Source organism: Microtus pennsylvanicus, chromosome 1 (genome assembly GCF_037038515.1).
Source record: "Microtus pennsylvanicus isolate mMicPen1 chromosome 1, mMicPen1.hap1, whole genome shotgun sequence".
Taxonomy (NCBI): domain Eukaryota; kingdom Metazoa; phylum Chordata; class Mammalia; order Rodentia; family Cricetidae; genus Microtus; species Microtus pennsylvanicus.
In genome coordinates this window covers 205992381-206005092 of record NC_134579.1, presented here as the reverse complement: position 1 = coordinate 206005092, position 12712 = coordinate 205992381, and the positions used below count along the sequence as shown (strand labels likewise).

Sequence of the window (12712 nt, the reverse complement as noted above, 5' to 3'; positions counted from 1 at the left end):
CACACACACAAAAAAGAACACCTCTCCTTCCTTCAAATAAGAAGTAATATTCATGGGGCAGCCTTCCATGAAAGAAGGGTCACATCTCATCTTTCAGACACATCATCACACCCCTCTATTAATGGTTACTCTTCATTCATGGCTTCAAAATCTAATCATTAAAAAAATACATATCATTCTTGCGTGTGTGTGCACGCATGCCATGTGTGGACGGGTGCACGAGAGCCACAATGCATGTGTGGACGTCATGAGGACAACTCTGTGGAGCGGGCTCCTTCCTCCCACCTTTCCGTGGGCTCCAGGGATTAAGCGCAGATCACAGCTAACTGTGGAGCCGGCTCTCTCCTATCACTCTTGACTAATACATTAAATCCTTGTGCTGCTCGTGGGCAATCAGTGCAGGGAGCTGAGTCTTCGGCTTCCTGCTTAGGAAGCATGAAGGATACACACACACACACACACACACACACACACACGCGCGCGCGCGCGCGCGCACACACACGCACACTGAACGACACCCCAGCTCCTGCAGAATTATCTGCCTTAGAGTTGTCCAACCAGACAGGGAGAGAGAGAGAGAAAGCTAAAAAACCAAGTACTGGAAGCAACAGTGACTTGGGGGTACATTTTCTTGCCCCCTAAAAGTCCACGCATCAATACAACCAGCTGTGGACGAGTCGGTCTCTCCCTACAGCTCTCAGCAATCCTTCGGCAGTGAAAACAAAGGCTGTTCGCGCCTCAAGTGCTCAGGGGTCCAAATGACGCTCACTCTTCCTGGGGCTCTGCTGCGAATGACAGGAGAGTCTCACCAGGATCCAAATGAGGGTGTTCACTAGATAAGCCAAGTTAACAGCAACAGGCATCTTCATACTGTCCCAGCTAGCAGCCCACTTTCTCCCATGCCACTGACACTGCAAAGGCCGGGGAATGGGACCAAAATCCCTCCGAGGGTCCAGATGGGCACCTGCAACACCATCTCACAAGCTTTGTGTGGGGACCACAGGTCTTTTGCATCTCCCAATAGCGTAAGCAACATCACACTCACTATGTTAACGGAATTGATGCTACCTGCAAATGGCCTCTGAGCCCATTCAACATGCATCGTGAATATAGGATGCATGGATATTCAACCACACTGCCAGCAAAAAAAAAAAAAATCCTCGGCGGGGGGTGGGGGTTAAAACTCCATCTGAACTGGGCTTGTACCAACCTCTTTTCTTCCTCACCGCTTCTGAGGACAATATGACAATCTAACTATTTACAGTATATTAGGTGGCGGAAGTACTCCGGGCGGTGGCAGAGGCTGTTAGAATAAAAAAACAAAATTCTTTTCTAATGGACACATTTTGTATGGAGATCTTGGAACCAATTCCCCCACAGATGCCAAGAGATGGCCGTGCTCAGGAGACTGAAATGAAAGTATTTTACACACACACAACTTAAAAGAAAAATAAAAGCAACCTTTTGTACCTCACAAAATGTTAATACGTTTATCTTAATGTAGCTGTTCAATTTTGGCGGCACCAATTTTTAAAACAACCAAAAAGAAGAAGAAGAAAAATAACTGTGCAACACCACAAAAACTACAACATTCAATTTTCAGGCTTAGAATAACCAGTGCTCTCTGTCCCCAAGCAGAGCTTTCTGTGTGTGACATCTGGAACGGTTTAACCCCCCCACCCCCCGCCCCCCATCTCCTGGAATGTCTCCAGGAATTCTCTGCATTCTGAACCCACCCCTTCTATCAAAACACGCCCAGCTCAACTCAGCTCCAAAGCTCATCAGCTATGGAACCTCCAGCCAGAAGAACCTGTTTAACTGGGATTAACTCGGAGAGGCAAAACCGAGTACTGGGTCACCCAGGTGACATCATTACCCTGCGGCCTTTGGCCACCAAAGGTGCAAGGGCATGCCCTTAGATAGCATCGGCTAAGTGATCCTTTAGGAGATCATGCTCGAGTAACTTCCTTTTAGGAGAAGAGGAAGCGCAGGAATCAGGGTTTTTGGGACAATTGTTAGGGATAAACAATGGAATCCATAAAGCATCAAGAATACAACCCTTTGAACTCTTTGGACTACTGTTCTGTTCCCACCACAGATTAGGGCCAACATGCTATACCAGCTATGTGCAACCTGTCGTCCCCGCCCCCGCAAAATGATTTGCATAAGTGCAGTATAAACTGTCTACAATATGCAGGCATGCTTCCCTGCTTTAATTTTTTTAATTAAAAAAATTTAAATCTCTGGATCTTACCCAATTTTTTTTTAAAAGACAGGCCTCATTTCTTTATAACCCAGGCTAGCCTTGAGCCAGAGGGGATCCCACCGCTAGATTACAGGAGTGACCCACCCACTACACTTGGATTCCCCAGTTTACTTTGGAGATTAAAAAAAAATGCTTTTGCTCAATTTAGCAAGGAGGAATATTATCAGTTATTCTAAAAATGTGTGAATTAAGGAAACAGGAAAGATGTTTTTTACAAAAGGACTTATTTATTGTTAATTATGTACAAATGTGGATGCTAGTGTGTGGGCGTGCACCCGAGCACAGGTGCCCACAGAGACCAGAAAAGGATGTTGGACCCCTGGAGGTAAGGCTAAAGGCAGCTGTGAGTCACCTGGGAAGCGCACTGGGTCAGATCTCAGCTCCTTTAAGAGCTGAGCCACCTCTCCAACGTGGAAAGATACTTTCTCTTAATTCAAAAAGGAGCTCTGGCCGGGTGTTGTGACACATTCTTTAATCCCAGCACCAGGAGATCTCTGAGTTTAAGGTCAGTTTACCTTATTTTACATACCAAGTTCCAGGCCAGCCAGGGATATAACAGAGACCTTTACTTTAATGGGGATTTTTTTTTTTTGAGTAAGATGGCTCAGCGGGCAAAGGAACTTGCCGAACAAGCCTAAGGACCCAAGTTGCTGCATCCTGGGAAATCAACAGAGGAAACAGAAAATTGACAAGGAAATTGTCTTCCTACAACACACAGAAGCACAAGGATGCATGCAAGCACACACACACACACACACACACACACACACACACGCGCGCGCAATAAGTAAGATGCAGAGTAAAAAAATAAAAACTTCTGGGCTGGCACGGGTGGCAGAGTGCCCTTGCCTAGCGTGCACGAAGCCCTGATCACCATTCCCAGCACTGCACAAAGTAGGTGTGGCAAGCCTGGCCTGTAAGTCCAGCACTGGGAAATGACACAGAAGGACCAGGAGGGTAAGGTATATAAGGTGGTCCTTGGTTACACAGGGACTTTGAAGCCATCTTAGCCTAGGTGAGACCCTGTCTTTTAAAAAAGAAAAAAATGAGGGGGCTAGAGAGATGAACTGACCGTTACGAGCAATGGCTGCTCTTCCAGAAGTCCTGAGTTCAATTCTCAGTAACCACGTGATGGCTCCTCACCATCTCTAACTGGATCTGGCCTCTTCCGGCAATGCGGGCATCTATGCAACCACTCTGAGCAATAGGAAAGGGAACCTTTCACCACCCTATCACAACCATTTCCTAGCGTCTATGCCCAGTTAATGCTAACGGGAGTCGAGAACGGTGATTTGTCAGATCTCATTCAGGTTGTACTGTCTACACCTCGGGGGTCTGTGTGAGCTGGAAGACAGGCCATGAACAGGTCTTTAAAGCTTCTCCTGCTTTCAGAGGTGAAAAGATATTTCTCAGTCGTTCCTACATGCACCCATAAGCCCTGTCAGTGATTAAGAAGCTTAAGCACCGGGCTCCTCCTCGAATGCTACAGAAACACTCTTCTTATTTAAACAAGTAGCTCCAAGCCTTTCTTGGCTGCTTTCCAAAATTCTGATGACTAAAGACTACTGAAAACACATCTTCCTTAATCAGTTACCACCCAGAAAAACAGCCACACAACCACTGAAATTTCCTTTGAAGAAGCCTCCTTGCTCTTAACTTTTCTCCTTCTCCACCCCCCCCCCGTGTCCCCCCCACAAGGTCTCATGTATTCCAGCCTGGGTTTGAACTCCTGATCCTCCTCCTGTCTCCAGCTTCCCAGTGGTAGGACTGCAGGACTGTGATACCATGCGGAGCTTCTACAGGGCTTGGGATCAAACCCAGAGTTTCCGGCATGCCATCAAGCATTTTACCTATCGAGCTACATCTCCAACACCTTGCCATTATGATTTGTGCTCTTTCTTTCATTATTATTTCTTCCTTTAGACTGGGTCTTCCCATGTTATACCAGCTTTCCCAGAACTCTCTAGTGTAGACCAGACTGGTCCTGTACCCACAGAACTCAGCTTCCTTCTTCCCCCAGAGTTCTGGGACCCAAATGGATGCATGTATCTATGCGCCACCATGCCCAGCCTCTTGTGCAGTTTCTGATTAGTAGCAAAAAAGCACAAAACCATGCAACATTGTCCATATACACACTGTGAAGTATATTCTAGACAGCAATAGATCCAACCATTTGACAGTACCTTAAATATTGAACAGTCCTCCTAATCTAATCACCCCACTGATCTAGTCTGTCTATCAACCCGCTGAACCCGCTCCTGCCCAAGAAACTGAGCATGTGACAAACTAATAAAATATTGAATGCACAAAAGCAACACCTTATACTGAGAAATACTAGAAGAAAGTGAGATCCTACGGGTCCCCTTCGAAACACTGTTTCATCCGTGTAAGAACTAATAATGAGTTGGGGGCTAGACAGAGGGCTCAGCAGTTAAAAGAGAGCACACAGCTCTTGCGGAGGCCAGAAATTCAGACCCTAGCACCAAAGCCAGACAACTAAAAAAAAGCCTGTAACTGCAGGCTTTAGGGGACCCAATATCTCTGGCCTCAGAGGGTGGGCACCTGCATCCACATATCCACACACAGACTGACAGAGACATCTACACGTTAAAGTTTTGTGTGTCTATTATTTTCTAGGTTTCACAAATTTCCACACTGCCCACTGGTAGAAAGATAAGCAAGAGAGCGGACAGACAGACAATGAAGGAGCCCTCAGCATAAACAAGCTAAACTATAGGAAGTGAGAGATATTTTTAGCTTTGCTAACTTTCGAATTCATTTAAAATTTCACAGGGAGACACAGTTTTGCGGGGGGGGGGGGGGGGGCAGTTACATAGAGAAACACTGAAGCCACAGAAAGTTTATGCCCCACTTTAAGACAACAGATTTGGCAATGTCCATCTCAAAAATGTTTAAATCAGAGCTGTTTCTTAGAAATGTAAGAGAGCAAGTGGAGTTTAATTTCTGAGGGGGCGAAAGGGAAAGAAAACACAAACACACAATCCCCTAAGCCCAGCCACAGCACAACTGCCTAAGACGATCAAAAGCAAATGCATTCTGAAAGCCTAGCGTAGGCAGTCCACCCTCTACAAAGCAGGCTTTCCATCAGGACCCGTACAACTAGATTCCTAGAAAACAAGCATGGGAAAAAAATAAAGTTCATTTCTTTATGACGATTTTTGCTAACATCTTAACGGTGTTTCTTGCTATAGTTTTAGGAACTATGGTTTTACTCATGCCAACCACTTAAGCCAGAACTAAACTAAAACGTTAGTCTGATACACGTCTTCACCCCAACGTTCTCATTAGTATGCACCAGAAAGCCCCGAACACTTGCAATTTCTCAGACACAGAAACTTAAAAAATGAGACTAACTAGAACAGGTTATGGGCAGCCAATATGACACGTTTTCAATTCAGCTGGCTGCCGTGGCTCCTCGACAGCCCCCTCCCACTTCCCCAAGGGTAAAGAAAGGATATGGCCCCTAACTAAATGCATCTTTCCATTAGCGCTTCCAGGAAGATTTTGGTTTAAATAAAAATAAAGCGTGGATCCATTGGTTCCTGTGAGACCACGAAACGCTCTCCTGAGGAAAATGCAGGGAGAGAAGTTAAGAGCCAAAAAAGTTCCAGCCACTGTTCAGCATTTGAGACTCTCCTCTGAGAGTCACATCTGCAGGGAGAAGAAGTACTTTCCCGCCACCGAGGGAGAACGAAGTCTTACCTGTGATGGTAATCGTCCCCAGCATATTTAACAACAGTCTTTGCCCTCCTGCGGCAGCTGGCAGAAACCTCCGTCTCCTCCCTGCTAACCCAGTAAGGCGCCGGTGTGATCAGAAGGAACTAAGTCCCAACCACCCTCAGAGCGTCAGGGAGCTTCCCGCGCCCTAGAGGTGCAGCAATGAGCACGGGAGACGCTTCTCTACTAATTATAGGAGGACCCCGCCCTCGCCCCAGGCCCCGCCCAGGCAAGGTCCCGCCCACAAGCCCTCCCGCCCACACCTCTGCCCTGACTTGGCCGCAGGACCCAGGGAAGTCACGTGCCCCGTTTTACCCCGCTCATCTCTGTGCGTGGTCCACAGCGACAAGCCCAGGGACCTTTCTAAAGTTTCTGGGGTGAACGAGACCCCAAGAACCAGTATTTGATCCATGCGGTGATTTCATTCCTGGCACCGACTCCTGCATCTCAAAACGTCTAAAATTATGTAAAGGCGATAACTGCACAGATATTAAATTCTCCGATTTTTAACGCCGTGTTCTGTGTCCTGCAGCTGATTTAAAGGCGGGTGAGGTGCTAAACGGCACTCCCCTTTTAAAGCCTATGGTATTTTATATGTTGCCATCTGTTTCCTACACACCGGCCGGTGTGACAATCCACAGCTTCTCTGCAATCCTGTTCCCCAGGCTTTTCGCGAAGGGTGTTACAAAGCAACTCCTCAGAATTCACTCAGGACAACTTTTTCAAAAGCAGAAATGTCTGAGGCTTAGGTCTTTCCCTTTTGCAGGGTAGAAATGAGCTAAAGATTTGGCTCAAAGCACACCAACATTCTCCTGCCTTTAACGTACAGCAAGTAAAACAGAAGCCGTATTAAAATTCAGGCAGCTCGGTATTTCCTTTTCCGTTAGTCTTGAGATTGTTTCTCCACGAAGAAACAAGTAATAAATGAACTGGGTGTTCTTTTAGGAAAGGTCCATTAGACACCCGAAGATTTCTTTTCTTCTTTTTCCTATTTTATCACAGCGTGCGTGCCTTGTCCGTCTGAGCAAACAGCCTATCCACACCCCGAAATGAAAGGTTTTGTTATCGCTCTTCTCTTCAGATCTGAAGGCCTTATTCATGACTGTTTAGGGGCCTGGAGCGAGGGTATCAGTGTGGAAAAGAGTGGGCAAAGACAAGGGACACGGGGGAGGGGGGTGCTAAAGAAAAATCAAAGATAGGTTGAAGCCCAGCCCAGCTGTCACACATGGCTTCTGGCCACTCCTTCTTGCCACCAGAGGGCGCGACGCACCACGTTCAGGCTTAGGAAGACAGAAGAAAAGGCCAGTTCCAGCTAGGCAATTTCCTACAGCTTCCCAGACAACACCTAACGGGGCTGTGAGTCAAGGTGAGCAAGGCCTTATCTTGATTGACTAAGACCCAGGAACAGACCTTTGCCCTCTCTCTGCATTTCCAACAGGTGGGGTTCCAGACAGCTCAGTCACCACCCCACCACACACACCTATCCCGACTGTGTGTAGAGGGATAAGAAGCCCCTAGAGGCAGAAGCGACTGCCTTAAACAAGACACTTCCCCTGAGTGTCCCAAGAGTCTTCTCAGCACAGGCAACCCGGCTCTTCCGGATTTACCGGCTGACACAATCGTTTCACTAACACCTTCCCTTTTGACTCCAAATTCTAATGCCACTGCAATAGCTAAGGGGGAAATTCCCTAGATAGAAAATTCAGACAAAAAATGAAGCTTTAAAAAAACAAAGGAAACAAAACAACCAGAGCAAATATACGCTCTTTGCTTTCATGACACAGGAGACAATACCTACGCGTCTCTAATGAAATTCTTAGAGAGGCAGCTAACGCCAGAAGGCAGAGCAATGGACGGTGTACAAGGAGTTGGCTCTCCTAGCCCCATCCTCTGGGATCTCTACCACCCTGAGCTATGAAGGCCAGAGTGGTTGGCAGGGCTGCTCAACAAGCCCTCTGGGTCTGACCTTAAAAAGAAAGGCCGTCAATCAGGAGAACCGCAGAGAGCTCAGGCAGGAGGTCACAGTAAATGCAAGCGACTTTCTTCCATTCCACTCATGTTGAAATAAGTTGTTTAAATCCAGCATCACCGTAGGAAGAAAAAGAATAAGATAATATAGGTCATCATTTGGTGGATAATAGGTGTGTGTGTGTGTGTGTGTGTGTGTGTGTGTGTGTGTGTGTGTGTGTGTTGGGAAGGGGCTGTTTTCTTAAATCTGCATGATTCCTCCAACAAATATTTGCCAAGTTCTTGCTCCATTTCTGTGGAGTGAAACCCACTGGGAGCCAATCAGATGCTGTCTTGAGCCTCAGTAATCTCAGTTGTGAGTGGCAGCCAAACCCAGGAAAAGATAATTTAGCTTACCCTGGGGGGTAACACTGAGCTGGCCTAGGGAAAGATGGGGCACAGAGGGGCAATAGTATGTGCCATACCTGGAGAGCGTGACTCTTAGGGACTCATGGTGTTCCGAATATAGCTACTGTTCCTCACAGCACATGTGCAGAGGCCCAGGAAGGAAAGGGAGAGCTGGAGATGCCGGCAAGGAACAACACTAGGAAGGATTTCTAAAATTTTAAGAAGTTTGTAACTGGACGGTAGTGGCTCATGCTTTTAATCCCAGTCCTTGGGAGGCAGAGGCAGGTGGATCTCTGTGAGTTCAAGGCCAAACAGGTCTACAGAGTGAGTTCCAGGACAGCCAAGGCTGCTGCGGAGAAACTCTGTCAGAGAGAGAGAAAGAGAGAGAGAGAGAGATACATTTCTTTTCACCCCCCCCCCCTCCTCCAGACAGTAGTTCTCTGTGTAGGCTCAGCTGTCCTGGAACTCACTCTGTAGACCAGACTGGCTTCAAACTCACAGAGATCTTTCTGCCTCTGCCTCCCGAGAGTTGGGATTAAAGACATACACCAACATTGCTTGGCTTGCACAAACATACACTAAGGCAAACTCATACACATGAAATAAAAGTAAAAAAAAAAATCAAGAGAAAAGTTTTTTTAATTAAAAAAAATAAAAATCTGAGAGAAATATTAAAGGACTTATGAAAAGATGTTCCACATTATCCACTAGAAATATGCAAATTAAAACCACTTCACACCCACCAGGATGCTAATAACCAAATGACAGCAATAACAGGGAATGAAAAACCGCTGCCAGCAGCAAGGAAAACAGCAAGGCTGATTTGGAAAATGCCTGGGACTTCCCTAAAGTCTAACAGTTGCCAGATGACCCAGCAACAGGTATACGCCCAAGAGAAACGAGAACACACACCCACAGGAAAACCCAGACATGCCAGTTCATGGTGACGACGGGGACAAAGTGGCAGCAGCAGCTTTGGCGTCCATCGACTGACACAGGGTAAACAAGTTTAATGCATCTCCGTAAGGAAATAGCCGAGATTCAAACGGATGAAGTCGGTGGGGGCTGGAGGACTGGCTCAGAGCTGAAGGACCCTGGCTGCTCTTGCAGAGGACCCAGGTTCAGCTCTCAGACCCCACAAGGCAGCTCATGGCTGTCTGTAACTCCAGTTCCAAAGGACCTGATGTCCTCTCCTCGCTTCTGAAGACATCAGGGACACACAAAACAGTGCAGATATATGTGCAGGCCAACCAACCATGCACATATAATAAAAATTTAAAAAGTGGTGAAGGTAGTCAGAACTGGTGGTTTACACCTATAATCCCAGGATCTAGAAAGTTGAGGTAGAACAACTGCCACCTTTGAGGCCGACCTAGGCTACATATCAAAAACTAGCCTAGCCAGGGCTACCTAGCAAGGCTATATCACAACCCCAAACCACATCTACATGCAAAAAGTTAAGATAATAAAACTTACATATACTTTGTCGCATGGGGGGGGGATGACACAGACGTAAGACAAAACTAAAGAAAACCACAGTGAAGGGGAGGGGAGACTCACAATTAGAAATGAAAAAAGTTTCCCATACACCTACGTCTTGATAAGAAGTCTTGTTTGGGAGGCAAGCAGCCCCTGCCAGCTTCAGTTATGGACTTTGTTGTCCAGGGTACACCCTCCCCTAGACTGATGTTTGGGAGCAGAGAAAGGTTCCGAAGATCCTTTGGGGACATAGGGATATTGTCTGGTGACTCAGCGTATTTGGCCTCATTGTATGCATTGCGGTCTTGAAGATTACACAGGACACTGCACACCACAAGGGTCTACTCCATCTGCACGGTACAGACTGACCTGTCCACTTTGTGTGTGGGAGCGGGGAGTGTCTTGTTTGTCTGTTCTGAGACAATAGCTTCTGTTGCCCAGGCTAGTCTTGAATTCCTTATTTCCCATCTCTACCTCCCAAGTGCTGGAATAACAAAAGCAGGCACTACTTATACCTGGCTTTTGTGTTTCTGTTTGTTTCATTTTGAGGCAGGGTCTTCCTGTATAGGTAGCCCAGGTTAGGCTTCAATCACCACTTTCCTGCTTTGGTTTCCCCAATGCTGGGATTTCAGATGTGTGTCCTCATGCCTGGATCTCAATAGTAAACATTAAATCGCTTCTAGATTACTCATAACACCTAACAAAATGCATACCCTGGCAAACAGTGGTCGTGCTGTCTTGCTTAGCGGTACTAGCAGGGAAAAATGTCTGCGCATGTTCAGAGAGCACACTAGCATGCACACATGCATAAGCATGCAGATTGTTTGATCTGAGGCTAGTTGATTCCACGGTTGGCTGATTAGGTATCCGCAGTCCCAAAGAATACACTATATAGGTTGACTATTAGACAGGGTTTCTCTGAGTAGTGATGGATGCCCTGGAATTCACTCTATAGACCAGGCTGGTTTCAAACTCAGGGATATGCCTGTCTCTTCCTTTCGAATGCTGGGATTAAAGACTAATAAAGGCTGTACCGAATATCTGTAATTGACAAGTTAGAGACAGGATAGCTGGTTTTACAGGGCTCTGCGCATTCAGGTCTCTGCCTATGCATCAAAGGCGCTGGCTAATAGAATTTTACGGTCCAGAGGCACTGGACATGTTAACATAGATATGGTTATCTAAATTTGAAAAATCCAAATAAATTATCTGGAGAGCATGGAAATTTAAATCACTTAAAGAGCGTGGGGGAAAATCGGCATTAAAAACTCGATTTGAAGGAGGGCTGGAAAGATGGACCAGCAGTTAAGAGTGTGTGCTGCTCCGATGGAGGACCTGGGTTTGGTTGCCAACTACCACCCCTGGAACTCACAGAAATCTACTTGTCCCTGCCTCCTGGATGCTGGGATTATGGGTGTAAGTAAACCAAACCCACACCCATTTATTCAGAGCAAAAGGTATATGTGATGTAGTTCCAAATGCAGGTGTGACATGTATCTTTAAAAATTATTTGCTAGTGTGACTGTGTGTTGTATGTGCTTGTGCGTGTGTGTGCACCCACCAGAAGTCAATGTCTGACGTCTTCTGCCATTGTTTTCCGCCTTGCTTTTGAGACAGGGTCTCTCAGTGATTTAGGAGCTTGTCATTTCAGCTAGACTGTCTGGCTAGCAAGACCCCAGGATCCGGCCGTCTCTACCCTCCCAGTGCTAGAATTAGACATGAGCCATAGCACCCTACTTTTATGAGGGTGCTGGGATCCTCATGCTTGCATCCATAGCCAGCACCTCACTCACTGAGCAGCTCCCCATTTTTCCTTACGTCTTAAAAGGAGTGGTGTACTTTGAGGCTACAGATGCAGGAGAAATAATGGCGATTGTATACATGACACTCCCTAATTCTCTCTTATAGCAGTGTCTACCTCAACAATAATGGCAGCCTCAAACCTTCTAGTAGCTACATTAGAAAGCACAAAGGGAAAAGTTTATATATGTATGTATGTATGTATGTATGTGTGTGTATACACACGTGTATGTACATACGTGTATATACATGTATGCATATTATATATAATATATATATGCTTTGTCTTCAGGGAGTGGCACTGTTTGAGAAGGATTGGGAGGTAGGGCCTTGTTGGAGGAACTGTACCACTAGGGGTAGCTTTGGAGGTTTCAAAAGAACACACCTGGCCCAGTATTCTCTCTCTCTGCCTTGGGATCAGGACCTAATTCGAAGCTGCTAACCCAGCACCACGTGTGCCACATGCTCCCTCCATGCCCCTGCCAAGAGGATAATGGAAAGACCGTCTGACACCGTAAGCAAGTCCCCAGTTAAGTGCTTTCTCTTAGAAGAGCTGCCGTGGTCATGGTGTCTCTTCACAGCAATAGGGCAGTGTCTAACAGAAGTGGGGAAGGAACTTCCCCCAAGTGAGTCGCCTAGATTTCGAGCTGACTGAATGGAAACGTGCGGTAGAGAGTCTTTTCCGTGAGCTTCAGGAGGCTGAAGTCTCCAGGAGCCACGTTAGGGCTTAGGTCTGGATGGCGGCAGGTTGGACAGCAGCGTATCCATCATGCTGACCGTGATGGAATCCCAGTGTGTCTGAACACACTGAGCGGAAATTAACTTGGCGAGGGAAACGCTTGGAGTGGAGATTTGACAATTGTGATGAAAACAAGTTCATTTTGCTGAGTCTCTTAGCTGTCTTGGGCAATGATACAAAGTACCATACACCCGGCATGCAGCTCTTAGACAAGCGGTATCCATTTCTTAACCTTTAACTAAGTCTAGAAGTCTGAGATTAGTATGTCATCATGGTAAGGGCCTCGTGAAGGCCTTCTCCAGCCATGGAGACTCTTGATTGACTTTCTGGGCAGT

At 46.5% G+C, this 12712-nt stretch overlaps 1 protein-coding gene across 3 annotated transcripts in view; it reads right to left on the bottom strand.

Annotated features, from left to right (window-relative positions):
• Akap12 (A-kinase anchoring protein 12) overlaps window positions 1-12712 on the bottom strand; it is an 86043-nt gene that overhangs the window by 17256 nt on the left and 56075 nt on the right. The window contains exon 1 of one of the 3 annotated variants that reach the window (XM_075949740.1): window positions 5990-6196. The exons of the other annotated variants lie outside the window; for them this stretch is intronic. Coding sequence (XP_075805855.1) covers window positions 5990-6014 — 25 coding nt within the window. The 5' untranslated portion in view covers window positions 6015-6196. Of the gene's footprint in view, window positions 1-5989; window positions 6197-12712 lie in introns of those variants that run through there. 3 annotated transcript variants of the gene reach the window in all.